A 24900-nucleotide genomic window follows, 5' to 3' on the forward strand; every position below is an offset into this window, starting at 1 on the left:
TAAATCGATGACTTTGCCATGATTATATCAACAGTACTCATAAATCTTGACGAACAATTACGAGTGCATGTTGATAAATCAGTAAGTAATTTTTCTTCTATACTTCACTAATTACAGATCGTTACCTTAAAAATCAGAAAAGTTAGCATGATTATGATGAAGAACCATGGAAAGAACATGAGCTCCTTCACATGGGTGTCGCATCAAAACATCAGTTTTTACATGTTCTAACAATCTGTCAATCGGGAGTCATGCCGTCACGCATTGTATTTCCCCCTTGATTATTGAGTTGCGTACCAGAACGACCATGAAAGAGAGAGACAAGACTCGAATCAATTGGCCAAAGAAGACGAATTGCCATCCCACGCGGATGCCATTCCATTGTGCTTGGCTCATCAACTCTGTCCAATCTTACTCAGTCAGCAGTGACGATACGATACAAAAGCAGCCAAAGTCCCTTCCAACTCACTTCCACCATCTAAATAATCATCTCGTTGAAAGTCTGCAGATTTCGCAAAAAAAAATCAAGCTTACAACTTTCGATTCCGCACTAGCACCGTAGTGGCCGTGTCACTTCGCCCCGTGTGACCGCTCAATTACGGGATTCACTCGACTGTATTAAAGCCCAAAGTTCCTTTCCAGCCCCGAATGCCTCCACAATTATCGGAGGTGGGAAGGTGGGAGAATAGCACTGCAGCTGTTATGCGGCCGGACATGGGAAGCTGTTAACTACGTTGTGGGCATTGCCATCCTTTGTTAATTAGTCATCATCTGCACAGAAGCAATGGAGAACGACCATTATGATGGCATCACAGATCTATGCGGTGGAAATTAAAAGACATGTTGGAAAGGACATCCAATACTTTAGGAACTATGCAGGCGCTCATGTCCGCGGACACCAGATTTATTTCCAAAAGAAGCATTCAGTGTGGCACCACATTTTCACTCCAATTCAATGAGAAAAACGTATCTTGTTTGATGAACGAGGGATGAAAAAAACATTATACTCACCGGTCGAAGGGTCCACATGCACAAAGAAACTAGCTGCGACAATGAGATAGCACAGGATAAGCATCAAGCCTTTTAGATAATTTGACTTCCCTTCCTGCAAGAAAGAATGCAAAGTTTGTGGAGTCATAAATCATGATTATCGAGCTGTATGGCCTTACATGTAAATGTCAATGGCACAATTATGCCCCCGAAAAAGGATTTGATAATATTAGTAGACCATTTAAAAATTAAGTCACGATTTCATCTGTTAGCTTAAACTAATAGATTAGCTGGCAATCTTCAAGAAATTGTACATAGGAACACCACAGGAGCTCCTGCATGTGTATCTCTCTAGACTCTTAGTTTTCATTTCCACTTATCAATCCCAATGCTCTGAACTTAGGCCAAATCTCAGCCTAAGGGTTGTAGGGAGTGTCACAGCTTTTTCTCGATTAAAGTCACACTTCAGTTTATAGATCAATTAGCGATGGTTGTACAAAATTATACTAACATAATGGCTAATAGAGAATGGGTTTCATCAAAAAATAGCCGCATTAGTGGAGAGAAGAAAACAAGAGAACTCAATAACTAACCTGCAGCATAAATGTCACTACTATTACAGCTATGAATAGTGTGGCAGTCTCAAAGAGTTGAAAGTTCAGGTCCATTGATTTCCCCATCAACCACCCAACAACAACACAGAAGGGTATCTGTAATTATCAACAAAGAAAGATGTCATGGACACAAAGATTAGATCGCGGCAAGTCCTGCAAATATAAAATTTAGAAGTTTAATAATGAGAATTATGATATATATTACTATGGAGGAAGTACCATAAACATTGATATTTGCGTAGATGATCCAATTGCCACTCCAATTGTAATGTCCTGTAAAAAGTTAGCAGGTGGAATCAAAAGGCAGCAAAATAAAATAAAATAAAACAAACATTTTTCAAGCAAACTTACAAGCTTATCCTTCACTGCAAACATTATAGCGCTTGCATGCTCTGCCGCATTTCCCACAATTGGAAGAAGGATGACACTGATGAATGCAACAGGAATGTTCAATGCATCAGATGCTCCCTGGAAAGAGGAAGAAAGGCTTTCAAATTGATGAATGAATCTTCTGGCAAATGAAAACATCACACCAAACTCCACATGATTGTGGTCAATGACTTCCTCTGGTCCAATGAGCACCAAATGAGTCTGTGAGAGCTCGGGCTAAAATCAAATGCAAAGACAAAATGCTAATCCAGGGGTTAAGTTTTGCTAAACTTGCCTTCTAGCACTGCAAAAATAGCTAGACAGCTTTGTGAGCTCTGCCCTCCCTCCTAGACTAGTCTATGCAATGATTTAATCCTTAGCGTCAGATTGAGTGATGACCTATATCCTACTGCCCCAGATATAAAGATAATCCACCTCCTCCACAAAATAAATGAGATGACACGATAAGTGCGAGTAGCATTAGAGGCCCATCAAAGACGATACCTCTATTGCATCTACTAGGTAGCCAGACAATACAGACACCGAGAGGGTCAAAACAGCTAGCCAACCAATTGCTTCCCACTGGGTTATTTCAGCACTCTCTTCTTCCTCAGAACCTTCTTCAGTGACTCCTTCCTGTCACAAAGGCAAGGAATAATGACAATTAGGTTCTCTTTCACTTGAAAGTTCAGTAGAAAGTGATTTAAGTTAATAACACTACAAAAACCGTAACAGTCAAGTACATGCCGAATTATCCTGAAAGATTAGAAAAGAGACTGACCTCATCAACATCGCGATTGGGGTTGGGTAAACTGGATTGATGTTTTAGCTGGAAAAAGATATAGCTTGCATATGCAACGAGCATGATGCAGCTGCTAAACCTTGACAGAGCAAGCTCTGACTTTCCAGCGTGAACCTCAGTGTGCGTGAAGTGAAGAACAGCTGGAAACATTATTCCCATTACTGCCATCAAGAGCAATCCAGAGTTCACCGAGGCAGTAGCCTGTTGCAAAGGTAATCCCCTTAACTTCAAACTTGGAGCATCAAACCAACAAGGCATCTATTCTCAACTTTGACATAGAAAAACAGAGCAGCACCTGAGATCTACCTGATTGAACTCTTGAACCTTATTATAGTGTACAATCCCACCAGTGAAGAAGGAACATCCAAGTACTAAAAGCATGTTAGATAAAATAGAGCCGAGCAATGATTGTTGAACGATCCTTATCATTCCATTCTTCAATGCATAAATTGATATAATCAATTCCGTGGCATTTCCAAATGTGGCATTCAGAAGACCTCCAACTGCAAAATTGCAATAGTTCTCATAAAGATCTAGAAAAAGGATGGAGGTCAATCACACTACAGCTTACATAAATGCCAAAATATCACGGTCTGAAGTCACGCATATTATCACTCTTCATCAAAAATGTTCAATGGCTCATTATCAGATATACTTTCTATATCCTTATCTTTACATTCACATTTAAGTATTACTAAATATATGCAAAATATGCAAGTATATGTATTACACACGCATAAGTGTGTGACAATCAAAGAAATGGTTCATCAAACTACAATAAGACCCAAAGGCAGTCTATATATTTTACAGCACCAACAATTGACAACCTAATATACACCCGGATCAATTCCGAAACACACAGCTTTTAGATGGAAATATCACAAAAGTACTGTAACAAGCGATAAAGACAGCTCTAGTACTTGTAGGTCCCGTGTAGAATGCAAGCTGCCTGCAAAAATGACAGTGAACGGCTTATAAGCATCACCAAAAGCTAAGAGTGGCAAAAGAGCCATTCAATGCTATTTACTACTTCATGTAATTAGTGATCCTTACTCAGTTGCATAGCCCAACCGCTCTGCAAGAGGTGTGATGCCTAGCATACTTAAGAAGAAGACCAGAACCTACATCAAATGAAGTAACTTGAGATTCAATTTCAAGACCGAGATCATCTTGGATTTTACTGGGAAGCGCGTTTTGTTTTCAAAAAAGATAAGAGGCATCTATAAACGAGCATCAGAAGTTTAGGACAAAGTAAAGATGGTCAGAGCTCTGCTTACATGATTTCTGGTGAGGTAATGTAGCAGTATGGCCAATGGGCCAAAAGGTAGCAATACATTTATCTTTGCTGTCATCAACACAATATAGATGCTTCTGAGTGGGCTGATCCTTGATTGCTTGTGAATCCATGAGTTCGCAAAACCTCTGTGTGATGTTAAACGGACTTTCTCAAAATCTAATGGGTGAACTTTGCTGCCATTTGGAGATGAAGTAAAAGGGATTTCCTCTTCAGAATCAAGGTCAATTCTCTCCTCCATGGGTCCCATCTGCAAGCACAGAATAATCATGAGAATTCTCGAAAATTAAGCTCCAGCACTGAAGTTAGAGATTTCAGCTATATATTCAAGGGCATCATCTGAACCATGTTCAATCTAATAATATATTCCCCACGATATGGCATCATCAAGATGCATTTAAGCCAACTTTTCCAAAGTTCCTACAATGGTATGTCAAACGGCAGAAAAGCTATAAATAGGAGCAAGCACTCGATAAAGATAAATTTGCCGGCCGTCATATGTTATCGTTCAAGCCAAAGCTTCGACTTCTGCCAGGGGAAACAAATTGAGGTATGTTTAGCTGGCTACCAAAAGCCACAGGATCCACACGAATACAACTTGCCACAACAAAAGAGGTCCATGATGACTCCTTGCTGCAAAATCCAACTGAGTAATCTTCTCCTGACTATACATGTGTCCTGCTTGAACTATTAGAGATGCCACAAATGGAGGGTTGGCTGTTGATATAAATATGTTGGGCACCGGGCAAGACATTTAACCATTATTAATCCCCACCTTTGCTATTCCGAATATTGAACCTCCTCTTGAACTCGACATCACTCTCTTTTAAAGGACAGTATTATTCACAAGCAGATGTGAGATTTGCAAATCCTCCTCACACCATCTTAGCCAAGATGTGCAATCACGGCACCATAACTGCTGCCCGTTTTTCCTACCACTCTGTTGAGCTCAAGAACCCCCGCGACTAAGGGTCATTAGCTAAAGGCTCGGTTAACTAGGAAAGGAAAACAAGAACCCTTCTCAACTTACAAACCCAGACAACAGACGAAATCGGGTTCCCTTCCTATGCCAAGTGGCACGACTTGAGCACTCCACCATCCAATCAGACGTTGAAATTCTCAGCAAATTAATGCCTCATTTTCAAGATCCTTAAAATGGCCACACGCTGGGAACACGAGGAAGCTCATTGAACTCACAACACGTGCGTCAACAGTCGCGAGACGAGTCGTACGACACCATAACTGAAAGGAAAAGGAAAGGCCTTTCATGCCAAGATACGGACAAACAAAAGAAGAAGAAGAAAAACCCGGAAACCGCTAGCTCGCGCTCGAGGGCGGCAAACGTACCCGCTCCAAATCGACCGAAAGCAGACGAAAAAAAACACACCCACATAAACAAGCTAACGAGTAATTTCTCCACAGAGAGACCCACCTTTTGCGTTTGAACAAGGACGAGAGAGAGAGAGAGAGAGAGAGAGGGGGCTGGGGAGATCAAGAAGCGAATCCACAGGGCATCAAGCTGCACGGCACAAATGGGGGCCCGTAACTGAGCAAGAAGATGAAGGAGGAGAAGAAGGAGATGGGGTTTCTACAAAGGGCAGTTCCAGCCTGCAAGATTGACAATGCCGCAACATCTGCATCGATGTCAATCTTGGCCCAAACATTCGACGAATTTTTCCGATTTTTTTCCGACTGTTGCAGGCGAGGAAGTGGGTTCGAGTCGAAAAAGGAAACTTCCAGGAAGCATCCTCCGTCTGCTATCCACTCTCTCTCTCTCTCTCTCTCTCTCTATCTCGCTGTTCCACTAATAATTGTTTTGGCTTTAATGTTTTGTCATTACGAAGCCGCACGCAAGCCCGGAACGGCGACCGGCGAGTGGGGCTCCACCACTCATTCTAAGAGCAGCAAGTACAGCGCAATCATAATTCCCAAATTCACGAGATCGTGATTTCTCCCCCCCACTGGATTCGGCCTGGTTCCGATTCCGGACAGCTCAGACATGCGACGTGATCCGATGAGCAGAGCCCTTCCGCAATGCCAAAAAAAAAGAGAGAAAAATGATGCAGAGGGGGCGGCTTCGTTCGGACAAGGTGAATTTGTGTCGAAAGTTCCTTAAAGCCTTCGTGAGCGGCGTCAAAATTGGCGAGTTCTCTCAAAGCCCGTGGACTTGTCTGAGCCGCCTTCTAATTTCGTCAAACTTTCCCTCATTTTCACACAAAAAAGATGGCAACTTAAATAGCCTCCAAATTCTGTCATAATATGTAATCTCATAATATGTAATCTCATTTTTAAAATTTTAATTGATTTAATGTGATATTTTAAACTACAATCTAATGCACAACGTCGTATTTAAATTTTTAACTTGATCAATGTGAATTGTTACGGACTATATTAGATATATTAAAAGTTTAAGAATCATATTAAACAAATTAAAATTTCAAAACGAATTTATACATTATATTAAAGTTTGGGGTCTACATTAAAAAATAAATAAAAATTTAGAGGTGATATTGTACGTTAAATCAAAAGTTCAAAAACAACTTGTTTCATTTTCCCTTTTCACGACAAGTCAAGAAAATTAAAAAGAAAAAAATTGGGTTTTCTTTTTCTTAAAAGACAAGCAATGTACCCGGAATAACATACACGAGACAGCCATGATTTTGATGGGGGGCAATCGGAAAATGTCAGCCTCAAAGATATTTTTGTTGTGGGGTCTGGGAAGATATCAATATCATCCAAGCAAAATGGGCGAGGCTTGGGCTTTCGTGACTGGGTTCCGTTTCCATAGTTTATTGTACGGTACTTGGGCTTCTGGCCCAAGACGCCCCCAACGATTCCTCACTTTGATACTCGGATGTATCCAGAGCTTGTTCATTTTTAACCATCTTTCAGATCCAATCCTCTTCCAACGGATCATCTCTCCGATGCTCCGTCCCTCATCTTTCCCGATGTTCGCGCCACGTTTTCGTCAATGGAGAGAGAGACCCATGAACTGTGCGTCACCAATTTTGTGAAATTTCAATTCAACTTCATACGCAAGTTTACATATCGATACCATGACAAAGTTACAAGTCGCTCCATGCAATTGCTATGGCTACAGCTTAAACATCGACCGTGGCCATTAGGCAGCACATGAGGATCATGAATCATCTCATCTCATCGTCTATTTGTCGAAAGATGCTTTACTCAATAGCTCGCTGCTTGGGCTGGTGACCTTTCGCGCACTCCAGCAAGCTGGAAGTAAGAATTACTCCGTCCCTTTCGTGCTTCAGCCATATCTGCACTGCTTACATAAAGAGGGAGATTCTGAAGAGCGATTCCTCCCTAAATGGACCATCTCGCACCTTGCCGTTATCTCCTTGAGTTCCACTTTGATCATGTAACTTCCTTATATGATTCTCAGTGGGGTTCATCTCTTTTATCTATCATATAAGTTTTCCCCTAATGACCAGTCTTATGAGCATTATTACCCAGAGAATATTAAACGTGCATGCGAGGCGCCGGTTGGAGTTGCTGTCCGGATTGAATACAAGGATTTTGACTCGAACTAAAATGCATGATCTGTCTCCTGCCTGGACAAATCATCCAAGATCCAACATGCAGGACCATCTGGTATTGTCCTAAAATACAGGGATCCAAAGGTGATGAAAACGTGATGAGTTCCAGATTCAAAGAGATCTCTACATGGGATCGCGCCGATCCTTCAAGATCCTCAACACCAAAATTCATCAAAAATCCTATAAATCTCCCCACAAATCCTCCACCACTCATTCTGTAAGCCTCATGCTTACAGCTAAACCATGCGAAACCGAGAGGAAAAAAAACTCAAGACATTTTCATGATTCTTTTATGTGACAAATGAGCATTGCCTCTTATAGCAATGTCGTTGGATGTCATGTGTCATCCTATCGAAATCAGTCGCTAATCGATTCTGATTCCCCAATAATTCTTGCCCCCCCCCAAAAATAGATAGAAACTCTACGATCTACACCGACACCCAAATCCAAAACCTTATAATAGAAACCAAGGCAAATTCGAAATTTCTATGTCCCAAAGAAGGAAGAAAGAGGGAGATGATGACAGAGGCCCTCCAATGTCTGGTGCATCAGAGCGTGCGGGGCGGAGGCATCAGCCGATGCAGGTTGGGCTGGTCGCCGCCGTTCCGGGAGACGAACGGGTGCCTCAGCAGCTTCTCCGCCGTCCACCTCCTCGACGGGACCCTCTGCAGGCAGCACGCCACGAAATGCCTGAACTCCGGCGACGCGGTGGGCGGCGCCTGCGGCGGCTCCGCCATGCATATGGCGCAGAAGAGGCTGGACCAGTCGCCGGCGACCCCGAAGGGGAACCTGCCCAGGTAGACCTCCAGCACGCTGACGCCGAGGCTCCAGATGTCCCCGGCGTAGGCGTCGTAGGAGCCCTTGTTGATGTCGGTGTCGATCCGCTCGGGGCTCATGTACGCGATGGTGCCGACGGCGGAATTGCAGTCCATGGTCTGCGACAGCGCCCGGCTCACCCCGAAATCGGCGATCTTGACCTCGTTCCTGGAGTTGATCAACAAATTGGAGGGCTTGATGTCGCGATGCACGATCTTGCGGGCGTGCAGGTAATGGAGGCCCTTGAGGATTTGGTAGGTGATGCCGGAAAGGCGGTGCTCGTCGCTTATGTGGGCCCCGTGGAGGGAGCCGCCGTCCATGTACTCGAGAAGCACGTGGATCTCGCCGGCGGAGGTGCCGTGGCGGTCGGACATGTTGTGGCAGCGGACGACGTTGGGGTCGTCGACTTCGCTGAGGATCTGGACTTCCCGGCGGATCTGGAGGAGGACGCTCTCCTCGTGGTGGTCCCCGTGGATTACCTTGAGGGCGTAGAGGCGGCCGGTGGGGCGGTGGACGACCTTATAGACCGTGCCGCCGTTGCCGCTGCCGATCCGGCTGAGGCGGTCGAGTTCGGAGAAGTCGAGCGGGCGGGGGCGGGCGGCGGCGGCGGCGGAGGTGGAGGGGGCGGCGGCGGCGGCGGAGGGCGGGGGAGGGAGCGGGAGCGGGACGGCGAGGTTGGTGTCGCGCTGCGGGAGCGGGAGCGTCAGGTCCGTCCGCCGCCGAGACCGGTGGCCAGGCCGGCCGGAGCCGGAACCAGAGCTGGAGCCGGAGCCGGAGCTAGAGCCGGAGCCGAAGCCGGAGCCGGAGACGGAGCCGGACGGCGGGGGATGGACGGGGGTCATGACTTGGGCAGCGACGGCGGTCTCGATGGGAATCCTGAGGCCTTGCTTTCCTCCTCGCTTCTCGTCCGTCCGCGTGTCTCCCTCTAGTTCGAGCTTTTATGATGGAAACGGAATGAAGTCAAAACGAGGGAGAGCCCTGCTGCTCTATTTATACTTATACACCCACCGTACTTCCTCCCCACTCTCTCTTATCCTATGCACAAGGCTAAGCACGAGTCCGTAGAAAAGTCAAACGCACGAGATTTACTTCCCCATTTCCCCCATTTTCTCCTCTCTCTCTCTCTCTCTCTCCCTTTTCTTTTTTTTAACTTTCTTCTAGGCTCGAACCATAAGAAAAGGGTTTGATCCGATTTCACTAAGGATTGCGTGACACTCTAAAAGTCATAAATAATTATTATTCATATTTCAAGGGCTATTATGCTAATAAGGCTCTTTATAAAAGTACAATCGAGAGCGGTACAAGAAGAACGAGAAGAGAAGGAGGTGGGGGCTGGGGAGGACGCGGTTCAACGGGGGCGGGGGGGGGGGTGGCGTGCTTGAAACGGGGAGAGTCAAGGGCTCCTCCTCCTTCGTATATGTCATTCGTTATTCCCAACATCCACGTACGTTGGACAGAATCTATTTGTCGATATGGTAACATCGGAGTCTGGGGGGATCGATAGAAACAGGGGTACAGCTGGACAATACGGAGAAAGCGTGGATGATGTGTCTAGTTTGATTTGGGTAAAAAGCTAAAGACCTTCTGCCAGATCTTTTTCTGTTTTTTTACCCACCCCAAAAAGTCTTCTTTTTTTTTCTTTTTCTCTCACCGCCCGCGGGATCACAATGATTGGAGGGGGGCTGAAAGATGGGAGGACGTTGTCAAACTTCGGCAAAATATAGAGAGGAAGGAGGAGGAGGTGGTCAATCGGGCAGCAGGCATAAAAAACTGTGATGATGGGGGAGGAGAGACGGGGTCAAAATTCCAAAGGGTCGGCCCGGCCTCCCCTCGCGGAGGACGTGCACCGCGTGGATGTGGGTTTGACGTTGGCGTTTTCCTCTTCCACCCGCGGAAGCCCCCCGAAGGTCTTGAAGTCCGGTGCGCCTTTCCGACCACGAGTCTCCCCCGATTAGTGAATTATCTATTCACGTCAATACATGGGAATTACGATGTAGTGGAAATTGACTCGGTCTCGTGTCCTAAAAACCACGTACCAGTTTGATTCTGTCCATTGTATTTGCAAACCCCCTCGACCCATGTACCTCTTTGGAATAAGTAACAAATTAGCTTATCCACCCTCGATTTTGTGGATTCCCAAATTTAACCTAGATTTTAACATGAGGTGATATAGATGAAAACGCCGTCATTTGCCATCTAAGGGCACCCCATGGACTTCACCCCAACCATATTCACAAGAGATTCCGGAATCGCAAGCTGCTTGAGGCCTAAAAAATTCTACGCATGGTGTTTTCTAAGTACCAAATGAAGGGTGAGCAACTTTTTGAACCTCCGATTAGTTTTTGCTAAATGTGGCACAACGATGATTCCATTTTTGAGTAAACCTGTTCGTAAATAAGGTGAACCTAAATTGCCATGATCCCTTGTTAGTCACTTTTCCCTATTACAATTGAGGCCTATTCCCATTTAATCTATGGCTCAAGTGGTTCATTGACCATGCCTGATTTATGGATTGACATGACATGATTTGTTTTTTTTTTTTGGTAAATGACATGACATGACTTGTTAAACCCTCTATTCTCCATAAAAGTTTGTGGGTCCCCTAAGTTGACACTGAACAAATTGCAAGGAAGGTTAAATTATTAGTGCACCATAGTTACAAGAAAATATCGGAGATCTAGTCAATTTCTAATGTATGACATGAACATTTGTTCGTGACAGGTGCTACATGGTCATGCTAATTGACAAGCGTAACGTGCCATCGATTGAAACTTCGACACGGTTATTGGTGACGATGCATGCACAAGTCATTTGTTTATTTCTTTATTTCACATCAAGTGGATAATTGATGTATGAAGTACGACACTTCAATGAACTCAAACCCTAATGTACTATATATGCACCTGTTAAGAGAATGATCTTTTTACTTTTACTCATAGGTTTTCTTTCAAAAATATCTAGATAATCGATAAATATGCTCATATTTTGATAATTATGAGAAGGTTATAATAAAATAAAATTGGGTGGTACTATCTATAATTTTGGAAAAGTTTTGAATATTTCACATGACTAGAAGCTGAATTGCACGAGTGTCTTTATTTTTGTCTCTTCGCCAAGTGAGAACATAATAAATTATAACATAACTCGACTACTTGGCTATTATGTTGGCCGTAGGTGGTAGGCAAGAGGTGTTTTCACTTATGACAACTGTCCCCGATACTCCGCTTGCAGGACGCCCAACAGGATTGATTTCCTTATTTTTATTTGCTAGTGCATACAAGCCTCATGTCCCCCCCCCCCCCTCCCCAAGTTAGAAGTGTATATTTTTCTTCTCCACAACCAAGGAATACCAACGATTTTACACTAAAGATGAGCTGAACGTTGGTAACTACTCATTTCAATATCATCCCCACACTAGGTTCTCCCTAGACAATCAATTGAATATGTGGGCGTTACTATCTATAATTTTGAAAAAGTTTCGAATATTTCACATGACTAGAACTCAAACTGCAAGAGTATCTTTATTGTTCTTCTTCTTTGCCATGTGAGAATGTAATAAATTATGGTTAAAAAGAGAAAGAGGTAAATTTAGAAGAAAAATGATATTTTGATAATATATATATCACTGGTGGAGCGAGTGATGCTAAGTGCGATTTGAAGTCATGTAGAATTGATATTCTAGGTGGCGAATTGTGAATTTGGAAAGTTAGGGATAAAAAAAAAAGTGCAATTGGAAACCACAAAGCCATAATGCACCTAGAAATCTTTCCAATTTAAAAACAAAAGGAACAGGAGGCTGGATCTAAGGAGGTAGGTTGCGAGTCCAAATCTCATGTCACACGTCATATGCGACATTCTTTTGTGCTGGGCATATAGATTAATTTATTCTCTAATCAATTGATTCGGTGAATCCATAATTATAATATATATATAGAAGTGTAAGTGAATTTCGAAATTTCGACATAACGTTTCTAGAAGAAAAAAAAGAAAAGAATCATAATAAATGAAGGGAGGGGCGTGAAAATGAAATGACCATTTTATCCTTGAAGGGCGTCTTGATATTCACGCCAATGCAGGGTTCCTCTTCTTCCTCGCACCTTCGCGCCAACCTCGGAAGTCAAAGAAGCCACCTTCATTTGCCCTCGCCTTCTCTTGGAACTGAGGAACGTGTATTTTTTTTTTTTTTTTCTTGGAGTTGAACTGAACGCCATTTACGACATCGAATCAGAACAGTCGTTCCATCAAATTTTTATATCATCCCCCCCCACCCCCACCAAAAAAAAAAGGGATACGTTTATCCGATGACACGTCGAGAGACTCGTTCTCGACCCGTCGTGTTTCCACCTCCCCCATCATGTCGTAGCCTTAGTGGCATGCAATCATCTCCTCCTTTTTGTAATGACTTTTTCCAAGTTACTCCCTCCAGTCGTGACCTTTTCACGTGCCATCAATGCAATTGCACACCCATATACGACGCATGCATACGGTCACGAGCATGTACGCATGTGAATCGTGTGTAGTTGCGCTCCGTACTGTCGCACTTATCATCTAATGTTTTATATGGATCGAAAACGACATGGTGACATTCTCTTCTAGAAGGGAGGGCAATTTATTTCCTTAAATCACCATGTAAATGAAAACTAATTATTTTCCTTTAAATCACAAATAGACATTATTTCTTTTTCTTTTTTTTTTATTTTTTATTTTTCCTTGGCTGCTCACTAACCATGGCAAAGGTCAATGACCAACTATAGGCGAGCTCAAGTGCCAATGAACTCAAACCTCACCTAGATCGGTGAGCTTTAAGCTTGCCATAGGTCGACAAAGCTCAAGGCTTGCCATAAGCTAGTGATCACTTGTTGCGATGCATCAAATTCACTAGTGATGTGTCAAATTTAGTCGTTTGCAAATGAGCATCATTTCTCATCTTGCCAAAGACCCTTGGCGAGGCTCAAGATTGCTACAGTCTTGAAACCTTGAGCTAGAGGTCAAGACTAGAGCTTGAGCAATGGGGACCCAAGCACAACCTTAATAGACTAGAGCTTTAGTGTTGGAGCATCGTGTCTAAGCACCAAGTGTCCGAGCCTAGCCTCAATGGCCATGGGCGTGGGCCTCGAGGTCCTAGGCTTGAGCACCAGGGTCTTGGGACCCAACCACTTTGGAGACCTTGTCCTAAATGCCAAGATCTAGGAACCTACGTTGAGGTTTTCATGTCCAAGATTAAAGTTACATGTCTAAGCGCCGATATTTAATTATATTTTTAAAAACGTTTTTAGTTCTTTTAAAGAAAAAAAAATCATTTTCCTTAATTTAAGTTTTGGTAAGAAAAACATTTTCCTTGAAAAGCATTTTCCATTTAAATTATTTTCTAAGCGAATCGAAAATCGAAAATTGAGAAAAAGATTTCGCCAAACAAACGGACCTAAGATTTGATTGTAATTGGGCCGTTGAGCTGCTTCAATTAGGCTATCAAGCTAAAGAAAATGCTTATGATAATGAATTAGCACACTAAAAAGCATCATTTGGCTAAACAATCACCTCATGCACTGCCACGCATATTACCCAAAATAAGTGAAATGAGGATGGGGACACTAGACCAAAGCACTTCGCATGCTCTGCTTTCATTCTTCTCATACTCATCAATTCCGGTTATTAACCGCATCAAGATCAGAGGCAGTTGCAACCGCCATTAACCACTCTTCCCCCCGCAACGTGTAGATATATATAACGTCCTTTCAACTGTATCTTCAAGAATACGCACACACTGAGCAGCCAGCGAATTCAGAGCCGAAAGAATTCTAGGGAAAAGCTCTCTCTTTCTTGAACCGAGACTGAGACTCCAAGAAGCTCCATCGATGGCGAGACCCTTGAAGGTTTGCTTCCTCCTCCACGTCGTGTTCTTCTGGGTGCTCCTGAGGGCAGCCGCCCTCTCATCTGCCAGGCCACATTCCACAGAAGGTCGGTCCTATGTCGATCCGATTTCTAACTTCACCATGTACTCGACTTTGTTCCACCGTATCTTGCTTTTCCTCTGTTTGATTGCGCTCAAGCGCATTGTGTTTAGCGGAAGTGGATGTGACTGGAGCGGTGGAAGAAGTGCGTGTTTCGCTCTGTCTTCCCTTTCTCTGTTGGCGAAAACGGATGATTGTCATCTTCAGTTTGCTGGTTACGAAACATCGTGCGGTCTGAGCAAATCCACAAATTTAACCCTGATATATTCGAGTCCATTCCATTCTTTAAGTTCTTTACGCTCTTCTGAGCATGCGAGGTGTCAAGAAAACCTTTCTGTTGCGATGTTGTTGCTTTCGTTTTGATATACCGCCAAGTTGTTTCGAAGAAATGGCAAAACGCATTAGAGTATTTACGCTCGTGTTTGTTGATTATCACCACCGGATACTTCTGTGCGCATTTTCTTTCATTCAAACATCATTTGTTTTTCTTTCGTTCGTGAAGTGCCTTCTGTCAATCTTACTGTAAATTCCCTATTCTTTATGTGGGCAGAGCCACTGTATCTCAAGTTTGTGTCGAATGCCACGGACTTCCCGATGGAGGACTACTACGACTACGTCATAATTGGAGGAGGCACTGCAGGGTGCCCCTTGGCGGCAACGCTCTCTCAATCCTACAGAGTCCTTGTGCTCGAGCGCGGAGGCGTCGGCTATGGCAAGCCCAACCTCATGTCACAAGAAGGCTTCATCAGGACTCTGATGGAAGTCGACACATTCCGTTCGCCGGCTCAAGCCTTCACATCCGAAGAAGGAGTTCTCAATGCCAGAGGCCGCATTCTCGGCGGCAGCAGCGCAATAAACGCCGGGTTCTACAGCCGGGCCAACTCCTACTTTTTCCGTAACTCGGGGGTGGATTGGGATCTTAGAATCGTCAACATGTCTTATGCTTGGATCGAGAAGGCTATCGTGTTTCGGCCCAAGCTGAGGAGTTGGCAATCCGCGGTCAGGGATGGACTCCTGGAGGCAGGGGTTAATCCCTTCAACGGGTTCACTTTCGATCACGTGGCCGGAACCAAGATCGGCGGTTCGACATTCGACAGGTTCGGGAGAAGACACACCTCCGCCGATCTATTAAGCTACGCGAAACCTTCCAACATTAGAGTGGGAGTGCATGCTAGCGTCGAAAGGGTGCTGCTAGCTTCGACTTCGGCAGATCCAGGACAAAAGCCATCCGCAATTGGAGTCGTTTATCGTGACAAAGTGGGTCGCTACCATCATGCAATGGTGCGTGACCACGGCGAAGTGATCCTCTCGGCTGGCGCGATAGGCAGTCCCCAGCTGCTGCTTCTCAGCGGCGTCGGACCTCGGCCCTATCTTTCTTACTGGGGTATCCCAGTGGCTCATCACCTTCCATTCGTCGGGCAGTTCCTTTATGACAATCCAAGGAATGGGATTTCGATCGTGCCTCCGATGCCGCTGGAGCATTCTCTCATTCAGGTTGTGGGGATCACCAAATCAGGAGCCTACATTGAAGCGGCATCGAATGTGATCCCTTTCGCGTCCCCGGCTCGCGCAGTTTTCCTGCACATGCCGTCTTCACTGCTGAACGTGACCGTGGCCACTCTAATGGGGAAGATTGCTGGCCCACTCTCCCATGGCTCGCTGAGGCTCGCTTCCACGGATGTGAGGATAAATCCAATCGTCCGGTTCAATTACTTCAGCAACCCGGTGGATCTGGAACGCTGCATCAGCGGCATACGCAAGATTGGTGAAGTGCTGAGGAGTCAATCCTTGGATTACTTCAAGTTCAGGGACTGGTACGGGAATAGAGAATTCAGGTATGTGGGGCCTCCCCTCCCGGCTGATTTATCAAACAACACACAAATGGCGGAGCATTGCCGGCGGACGATGACTACCATATGGCACTACCATGGTGGCTGCGTGGTAGGGAAGGTGGTCGATAAAGAGTTCCGGGTGCTTGGAGTTAATGCACTCCGTATCGTGGACGGTTCCACATTGAATGTGTCTCCCGGGACCAACCCTCAGGCGACCTTGATGATGCTTGGAAGATATGTTGGGTTGAAGATGAGGAGGGAGAGATCGAGACCAAAGTGATTCCAGATGAATAGAGTCAAAATGCTTGTCGGTTCTCACGCTGCTTCAGCCTTGATGCACGCAAATCCCCAGAGTAGAAAACTGTCATTTGCCATTTGATTTTACCGATTCTTTCTTTTGGAAAATAGCGAATAGGGTCGTTTGCACGAACGGGTGATGTGAGCATGTAAAGATGCAAGTTCAACTCCACCATTCATGTTGATTCTAAACAGAGAATTGAAATCTCTCTCAGTAATGTTCTCTTGGGTCTATCTCGATCACTTCCCTCGGTCATGTTTTTACACTGAGTTCATCGTAAACAGCACTCACGGGATGATAAGGCAAAGTAACCCCTTAGAATGTCGGCATGGGTAAGGAGCCTATGTCTAAGTGACGAGTGAGCCTTCCATCTAAATGGTCTGATGAAGAAGACATACAATTTGAAATGCACCAACATCCTAATGGCTATTGAGTTGTCAAATGCCAATAGCTACAAAATGAACAATGAAATTCCTAGTAACGAGGACGACACCCATTGGACACAACTCTAGCCTTGTATTCATGGCGAAGCAATGCTATTCACTCATAACTATTTAAGTGAGGCAGGCACAGATAGACTTGCTTGTTACTTGACAAAGACATTGCTTCCCATTTAACTACAAAATCCGAGCTGAAGTTCAGCAACCACTTTCAGCTGCAAAAGAGCACTAAAGAGTAACCGATGCAGATACATGTACAAACTAATACAAGTTTAATTTTCAGGAGATCGACATGATTGAAATCGAAACTATATAAAGATAGAACTCCCACATATTCTGGGTCCACCGCCTCAACAGCTCCACCGAAGTGGCTGCCCCTCTTATTGATCATTTGCCGCTGGAATATGCCAGGCAGGAAGTAAATTAGAAGAGAACTCATGGTCGCACAGAAGCAGATATCATATATTCGTAGATATGCACATCTACATACACGAGAAAAAAAAAATTCACTTACCTGTTCATCATCAGCGTTATGTTATCCCCTTTCAATAAGATCCTCCCTGCGGAAAATATATAGCTCAGGTATGAGAACAGAAAAACTCAGCAAGCAGAAGAAAAATATATATGATCTCTCCATGACCAACCTAAAGTCTTTCTGGTCTTCTTTTTTACATTGACTTCTTCGGCATCATCCAAAACCAGATTCATGTATTCATCAAATCCCTGCAAAAAAGTTTTTAGTACCCTGGTATCACTAAATGCGAAGAGGATCAAAATTAAAAAATATAAAGGACGTATCAAAATAGTCGAACTGTAATGTACTTAGAGAAATGACTACTTGCAGATGCATTAAAGATCAGCAAATGAAGAGCAATTAACCAGGTAGCATCTCTATTTGGTGGGAAACAAAAGGTTGTGGGTTCTAAGCCAAAACGCATCTTGCATAGCATCAGAATTGACTCTCCTTTTCTATTACAAGTACTGTGTTTCCTATTATATATTTTTAAACAAACAACAGACTCACTTTTGCTCCCCTCAAATAATCAAATCTAGCTGATTTTCAAGAAAGAAAACCTAGGTTAATCTCTGAGGGTTACTACTAGAATCCCCATGCCAGTGTGGACAAATATCAGCTAAAACAAGAAGTGTTAAGACTGCTCTTTGCTTCATCATTGTCACCATTATGTTCTCTATTTAGTGGACTCCATAATGATTAGATGATCATTATATCAGACCAGTAACTGACGAGGTTTGCTTGGCATAAATTAGCTCTGTGCTACACATCCTTCACTCTGCAATTCTGACAAGCAGATGAACCTTGATTCACTCAGCATCACAAAAGGCCCTGTAGCCATAAAACCAATTCCCACCAGCGAAAGGTCTAATGAGCTAGCTGAAACTATTTTCCCCCCCCTTTAAGTAGCTGAATCCATCAAATACAACTCTAATATAACCGAACTGATCATTACCAAGCTACTTCACCAAATAAACTCGAAGAATGCACTAACAAGAACAACAGGTGGCCCCACTTCCGAGCAGTATCTAACAGCATTAGCAGTCACTAACCCCGGCTATATCCCAATCAATGCAGGATAAACGAGGTTATATTTTTGCCCGACAGATGCTCCGCGACAAGTAAATCAATAATTCCTCAACTTCATAGCCAAACAACTGATCTCATCTAGTAAACAAAAGGCAAGGGACAAATGCGAAGCGAACACTCACAATTATACGGCCTTCGATTCTCAAATCCTTCTGTTCAAACAGCCAAATCTGAATCCGCGCTTTCTGCATCACCACAAGCAACGCAACCGAATGCACATCAGCAAATCCATTTCCTATAATTTCATTATTCCTTCAAAGTATCGGACAAAACAAAACCCTAAAGGTAGTGCCGAGGAACAGAGTAGTGACAGGAATACTTACACTCTGAAGGAACCTGAAGATCAGATTCTGAAACGGAGAAAAAACACAGCATACGTCAGAACAGAGAGAGCTCAAGGCACCTGAAAAACCAGAGAGAGACAGAGAGAGAGAGAGAGAAGGTACAATGGGTTGGGTCATGATTCTCTGCACTTTCGAGGACGCCATGGCTGCGGACTGCTGTTCGCCTCTCCCCTTCTTCGATTCGACGGCGATGCAGAGATTCTGACTTGAAAGAGGGAAACTGAAACTGGATGCACTGAAGAAGAAGAAGAAGAAGAGGAGGAACGCGAAAAACCCTAGCGGATGGATGGTCGGTAGGAGGATTTTGGGCCGAGCCCATGAAGGGAAAATTTATAAAGTTCAGGCCCAGCCCATGTACTTAAAAAGAAAATACTTTAGAAAGATTTTGCAAAATCGTGTCGTTGCAGAATTTTTGAATCGATAGGTAATGCATTAATTACATTGGCACACTCTATAAAGAAAAATAAAAATTGTACATATATATGAAAAGAGAAGAATATTTCGAGATGTGAATTTACTTGAAAGGTTATTCCTAAGATAGAATTCATGAAATGACAGAATTACTAATTGATGCGTTTGTCTATTATAATAATGTTCATGAAATTACTAATTGAGGATATTTTGAGGAGCGTTTGCTTAGAAGTAAGCAGTTCATGGGGACGGACTCCAAATTTATTGGCAATATATTTTCGCTAGTTCGAATCTAGCTAAGCCTAAGCCTAAGAATCCGCTAATCCAGGCTATAGACCGAGTGAAGCATGCTTCTTTGATTGAAGGCAAACTCTTTTTTCGAAACAATGGCAGCAACTATAAAAGGACGGGTCGGTAAGCTCTCTATCGACAGCGGCGCTGTTCCGGTTTGTCGACTCCTTGCTTGTGTGGTCGCCTTTGTCGACCGGACTTCCTGACTTAGGGACGATCCCGGAGGAAATGTGAGGCCGATCGATGGAAAGTTTTAGTAAGTAGTGCACCAAGCTCAAACTTATCTTGCCTATCTTGTTTGTAGATTGCTCATCTATCTGGTATTTGCTGCGTTATTCTGCATCAGCCATACAAAAGTTTCAGTCACGGTTGGCTAGTGAGTGTTCCTGCTCCTGGGATTGGCAATTTGGAAGGTTCCAATTGGATGCTTAATCGACTATTCTCTTCAACAGGTGAAGGAAGGGACGTGTTCGGCCCTTGTAGATGCGACTGTTAGGTGTTCTGATACTCTTGTTCTAGCTAGACTGAAACGTGAAGGAGATCGTTTTCGCATGAAGGTGCAAGATGTGTCCGGGATATTAAATGAACAAGACGAGTGACGTGTAAAGTTTTAGATGCAAGATGATGGCAAGGCAAGCGATTCCTCCAGAGGCTTGCTTCTCTCCAATCAGTTTGGATTTTCCACCTCAATTGTCCTGAGAGCATTCTAACTGCAAAAAGACGCATGAAGGACTAAACCAAAAACTGAAGCAGATCCATCATTTTCATCAGCATAGATTAGACCTATCTAGAGTAAGATGAGTTGACCTTAGAAGCAAAGAAGGGCAGTTCCGTAACGCTAGATTGCACAAATGAACACTGTACGACGTCCGGAACTCCATTGAGTCCTTCTAAGCAAGCATCAGCAAACACTGCTCCAGCATAGCTACAATCATAAAGGGACACGTCAGCGAAACGTGAAGAATTTTTGCTAGCAGTTTTGTTGGCTTTTACAGTGAAACTGGTGTTGCTAATAAGTGATATAAAGGAAAGACTTATGCCATAGACAGTGTTGCAGAACCTTTCCAGCCTTTGCTTCCACTACTTCAGTTCCTCCATCCTGGGTCCTTTTAGTAAGTGCCTTGATAACATCCTCTGGTAAATTGGCTTGTGGAGAGGCCTGTTAAATACAAGTTAATTGAACCCTATACCAAGAAGAGTTTACAGAGAAAGATCTTGCAGGTAATCTGAATATGGTATTTGTGATGATTTGTTTGACTTCAAAGATAAGAGAGACAAACTTGTGAAAATAGTGGGAGGATAGTTATGCCAGCATGACCTCCAACAACGGGTACATCCACCCCTGTGAAAAAGGCAGCAGACAACGATATTTAAGGGGAAAAAGCACAGACAAGTACTCTCTCTATTAAGAAACTAAAGGTCACATATGAGGATATGGAATAGAAAGAAGGAATCAAGTTCTATAGATGCAGATAAGTACCTGCGACTGGTAAGTTAGCTTTTCCAGCATAGAAAGTCTTGGCCCTAACAACATCAAGGGTTGTTACCCCAAATAATTTCTTCTCATCATATGTTCCAGCCTTTTTGAATACCTCGCAGCAATCGGAACTGTTGAGTTCACGGGATTGCTAATCATATTCACAATTGCCTGATCGAGTGAGTAATTTTCTTTTAGTCAGATAACCAAGCAATAAATGTCTCCTCGAATCAGATTCAATAAATAGGAATTTGGCAATATCATAGGGGAGACTCTGTCGTGCCCATGGTTAAACACGGACCTGATTTCAGAAACAAGTTTACAACTAGGTACAATCTACATGCTATCATCTACTATCTGCGATTCCCACAGAGGCAAGCTACATAGTAAACAGGACAGAGGCATAAGATTTCTTTTCAACTTTTCAATCCAGCAAGAATTTGATTATACTCACACTGGGGCAGTATTTAGCGATAGCAGTGCAAAGAGACTTGACGATGCCAGCATTAATGTTGAAGAGATCGTCACGAGTCATCCCAGGCTTTCTTGGCACACCAGCCGGAATGATCACCAGATCTGCTCCCTCAAGAGCTTGTCCTAGCTGATCTTCACCCACATAACCAGCAACCTACGAGGAGGCAAGATCATTGATAAAAAATAATCACAACAACAATTGAGCAAATGACAACCGGATATAGCATTTAAAAAATGAAACGGGTATACGCTAATCGATATTGCCAAAAGTTCCAACAGATGACAGAACATCAAGCAATCAAAGACTCCTACTAACTGTTGCATCAAAGACTTCCATTCGAAGCGATCCACAAAGGAGAGAACTTTGAGTGGCCAACTACACGTGCTAGCGCGGCCTCAGTTGAATTCCACATTTTCTCATTGACTCACACCGGATCGACGAGCTCTGAAGTCCTAACGGCGCTCGCAACTCGTAAAGCTACTCAACACTTCATATATCGAAAACACGAGTCGCGACGGAGGTTTCGAAGGAGTAAACATGAGATTCAGGAGCGAAAGAGGTTTGAGTACCTCAGATCTACTGTTGATGTGGCCGACGTCCGCGGCGACGCCGGGAGTGCCGGCGATATCGTAGAGAGAGCTTGAGACGAGGGGGTTGGACTGCGAGGAGCGCGAGCGGCTGGCCGATCCTGCCGGCTGCCCGGAGCACCACGACCTTACGCTTTCCGGCACGGATTCCGGAGCTGAATCCCGCGGCGGAGAAGGTGCGAGCTCGAGGGAGCCGACCTCGCCGCCGCCGATCGGAGAGATCTCAACACGGCGGTCCTCATTGCCACCGCCGCCGCTGCCGCTTCTTCTTCTAGAGAGTGAGTGAGAGGGAGTTGCGAGTCTCGAGAAGTCCGACGTTCCTCGGTGACTGTCCGTCCGTCGATATTTATTGTTGGTCTGGATGGACGAAGAGCAAAGAAATATGATTTCTCTTTTCGCCGTCTAAAATAAAATATTATTATTATCTCGAAATGGAAAAAAAAAGAAATTAAATGCCAGATTCCTTTTAAAGCAAGGAGAACGATCATCCGTAAAAGCTTTTCGGCTTTTTGGTTTCTCCTTTTCGAACGCCATGCTCCAGATTTCATCGATTTTCACGATGCCCGACGCTGATGTCCAGACGACATAGTTGAGCGACCTATGCGTTGGACATTAGCACTCGGAAGTGTGGCATGTACTCCTGTTACTGATCAAGTAAATATTACACTTTTATGTCTCGGTGATGGGGTTTGGATTAACTTATGAAAACTCCACTGTAAAATTTTCGGACTGACGTGTTGCAATTTTTTTTATATGTAAAAATTCACATCGACAATGACATTTAAAAGTTGTATGACAAATGTAGTCTCGAAAACTGTGGAGCGCACGGGCATCTTGCGTTAGTTCACGTATAATGTTGTTGCAACACAGCAATAGAACTAACGATGATTGGTCTCTAGATTAATGCCTTCCACAATTGAAGGGATCTCACGAGGAACGATGAACCTCGCTCTGACTTACAGAGAATAGCTTCCTTTCTCCATGTATCCCCAGCCTTCACTCTCGCTCTCTTCATTTTAATTTTTTTTTTTCTGATAATTTCATGGCATTCGAGCAAATCGCAAAGAGACGTGTGTATACGACAAGCATTCAGAAGTCCATATCGACATTCTACGAGAGGGCAACTGGACAAAAAGTCTTTTAACTTTTTATAACGTGGGAGGATTTTTTGACACCTTTGAACTTCACGAACACAAGTTAAATATGCAAATTAAAATGGGAAATTGGTCGCGCGTCAAGATCCAAAACTCTAAGCTGAGGTAACTATCTTTTTGCTGTAAGATATGATTGGTCCCCACGGGAATAACTAGATACTCAAATTGAAAAAGATCCCTTTCCACTCGACGACTCGGATTTTTTTTTTTTTTAAATCTTTCACCTGCTCCTTTCGTACAGCTCTCGCTCGTACCAAGCAACCAAACCAAGAAAAGGTCATTTCCCCAACTAACGGAAAGGGACTCCACTTGTTTGATGTTTAGGTAGAATTAAGAGCTTCAAAGCCAAGTCCAAAATAACATGACTTGTTTGCTCATCGGAGCAACTGCTGGGCTTACATCGCTGTCCCAGTTCGGCGAATTAAAATTCAGATGCCTAATTGAAATCTTGTTAGTAAGACAGTGAATAAATGGACTAGACAGTCAGATTCAAGATTGAGTTATGACACTGCCCCTGATGCTAATGATTTCGAGGGTTTCTGACTACTTACCCTAAAAAACAGACAAAAGCATCGAGAAACTTTTGCCTATATTATCGGTAGCTCTCAATTGTGAAGTACAAGATTTCATTCCAAAAGCAATTAGCGATTACAAAATTGTAAGAGAAGACAAGGACTCCAACATAAGGTGACAATAGGAAAGTCCAATCAAATGCACAGTAGAGCTAATGCAGATGAGCCACAATATGTCCAATGGATGCTCTGCTCAGAACGCATCCACGTTTCGGAGGGAAAGGTACTCACACACCCAAAAGATTTAATTTAGGATCAAGGCATCCACCTTTGGTTTATGAGTGTTTTCTGAACATGGCAACCTCAAATGCTGCAAGGCAATTAAATTCCCTAGCATGTGTGGTAAATGATGATGCTCATTTTTCCGCTGACATCCAAAAAAAAAAAAACCGAGGAGAGAGGTTGAGGCAAAACACCTAATTCAACTTTGCAGACCTGACCAGATGATCCAGGAAATGGACAGTAGGACAGGAAAGACCTTTCAATATACAAGAAGCAAGCTGGTTGAATAATCCTGTAAAATGGTCTTGTTTCTGGAACGTTGAGTCTCTTGGAGAAGGATCTGCATTTGCTTTGACTATCAGTTACATTCTTCAAGTGATAACTTTAAAAACAGATTTGCATCCTTTGCTGCAGTGGGAATCAGCAAGCATATTGTGGTAAATCCAATATGATGAGGAAACAAAGACATTGGCAAAAAGCAACAGCACAAATGATGCACCTCTTGAAGGTCAGTGAGGAAATGGTCATCATGTAACCGAAGTTTTGTGAGGTCATGATGAGCAAAGGAGGTTCACTCAGGAGAATGAACAAGTTCTTTCTGTTGACCCCTGGGTTCTCCTGATCCAATCTAGAATATCTGAACAATCTTCGCGAGAAATGAAATGCCTTCAAATGCAAAAAAAAGATCACATTCAGATAATGCAGTGAAAATTTACACCAACACTCTCTTTCTGACTGATACCTGTTTTTGGTATGGTATGCCTTAAGTTCAGCATCTTCTGCGGACCTGGAGATTTCTTT

At 43.6% G+C, this 24900-nt stretch overlaps 4 protein-coding genes, 1 long non-coding RNA gene and 1 pseudogene across 7 annotated transcripts; 1 reads left to right on the top strand and 5 right to left on the bottom strand.

Annotated features, from left to right (window-relative positions):
• Window positions 1–70: 70 nt before the first annotated feature.
• Window positions 71–5866, bottom strand: LOC104423254 (vacuolar cation/proton exchanger 3). 3 transcript variants are annotated; one of them, XM_039303255.1, is made up of 12 exons: window positions 5502–5866; window positions 4053–4319; window positions 3829–3896; window positions 3696–3724; window positions 3082–3278; window positions 2755–2976; window positions 2478–2609; window positions 1956–2072; window positions 1824–1877; window positions 1584–1700; window positions 1012–1105; window positions 71–771 (listed from the first exon to the last, which is right to left on the bottom strand). In XM_039303255.1, the coding sequence occupies exons 2-12, from the start codon at window positions 4317–4319 to the stop codon at window positions 761–763; spliced, it is 1308 nt and encodes a 435-aa protein (XP_039159189.1). In that variant the 5' UTR covers window positions 5502–5866; the 3' UTR covers window positions 71–760. The 3 variants fall into 3 exon arrangements, with proteins under 3 accessions (XP_039159189.1, XP_039159187.1, XP_039159188.1); XM_039303253.1 differs by lacking the exon at window positions 5502–5866 and adding an exon at window positions 5100–5447; XM_039303254.1 differs by lacking the exon at window positions 5502–5866 and adding an exon at window positions 4845–5079.
• A 1725-nt stretch (window positions 5867–7591) lies between these two features.
• LOC104423255 (mitogen-activated protein kinase kinase 5-like) lies at window positions 7592–9411 on the bottom strand. The gene has a single exon (XM_010035763.3). The coding sequence runs from the start codon at window positions 9282–9284 to the stop codon at window positions 8175–8177; it is 1110 nt and encodes a 369-aa protein (XP_010034065.2). The 5' UTR covers window positions 9285–9411; the 3' UTR covers window positions 7592–8174.
• A 4802-nt stretch (window positions 9412–14213) lies between these two features.
• LOC104423258 ((R)-mandelonitrile lyase-like) lies at window positions 14214–16754 on the top strand. Its single transcript, XM_010035767.3, has 2 exons — window positions 14214–14400; window positions 14944–16754. Exons 1-2 carry the CDS (start codon window positions 14298–14300, stop codon window positions 16503–16505), a joined length of 1665 nt encoding a protein of 554 aa, XP_010034069.2. The 5' UTR covers window positions 14214–14297; the 3' UTR covers window positions 16506–16754.
• Window positions 16755–17019: 265 nt separating this feature from the next.
• Window positions 17020–19171, bottom strand: LOC104431046 (small nuclear ribonucleoprotein E-like). Its single transcript, XM_010043738.3, has 6 exons — window positions 19013–19171; window positions 18890–18916; window positions 18689–18751; window positions 17608–17686; window positions 17478–17523; window positions 17020–17360 (listed from the first exon to the last, which is right to left on the bottom strand). The coding sequence occupies exons 1-6, from the start codon at window positions 19052–19054 to the stop codon at window positions 17351–17353; spliced, it is 267 nt and encodes an 88-aa protein (XP_010042040.1). The 5' UTR covers window positions 19055–19171; the 3' UTR covers window positions 17020–17350.
• Window positions 19172–20380: 1209 nt separating this feature from the next.
• On the bottom strand, window positions 20381–22438 carry LOC120288924 (annotated as a pseudogene).
• Window positions 22439–24396: 1958 nt separating this feature from the next.
• On the bottom strand, window positions 24397–24880 carry LOC120288925. Its single transcript, XR_005546839.1, has 3 exons — window positions 24842–24880; window positions 24599–24765; window positions 24397–24507 (listed from the first exon to the last, which is right to left on the bottom strand). It is a non-coding gene; the product is annotated as an uncharacterized LOC120288925 (long non-coding RNA).
• Window positions 24881–24900: the final 20 nt, after the last annotated feature.

This window comes from Eucalyptus grandis, chromosome 10 (assembly GCF_016545825.1).
Source record: "Eucalyptus grandis isolate ANBG69807.140 chromosome 10, ASM1654582v1, whole genome shotgun sequence".
Classification (NCBI taxonomy): domain Eukaryota; kingdom Viridiplantae; phylum Streptophyta; class Magnoliopsida; order Myrtales; family Myrtaceae; genus Eucalyptus; species Eucalyptus grandis.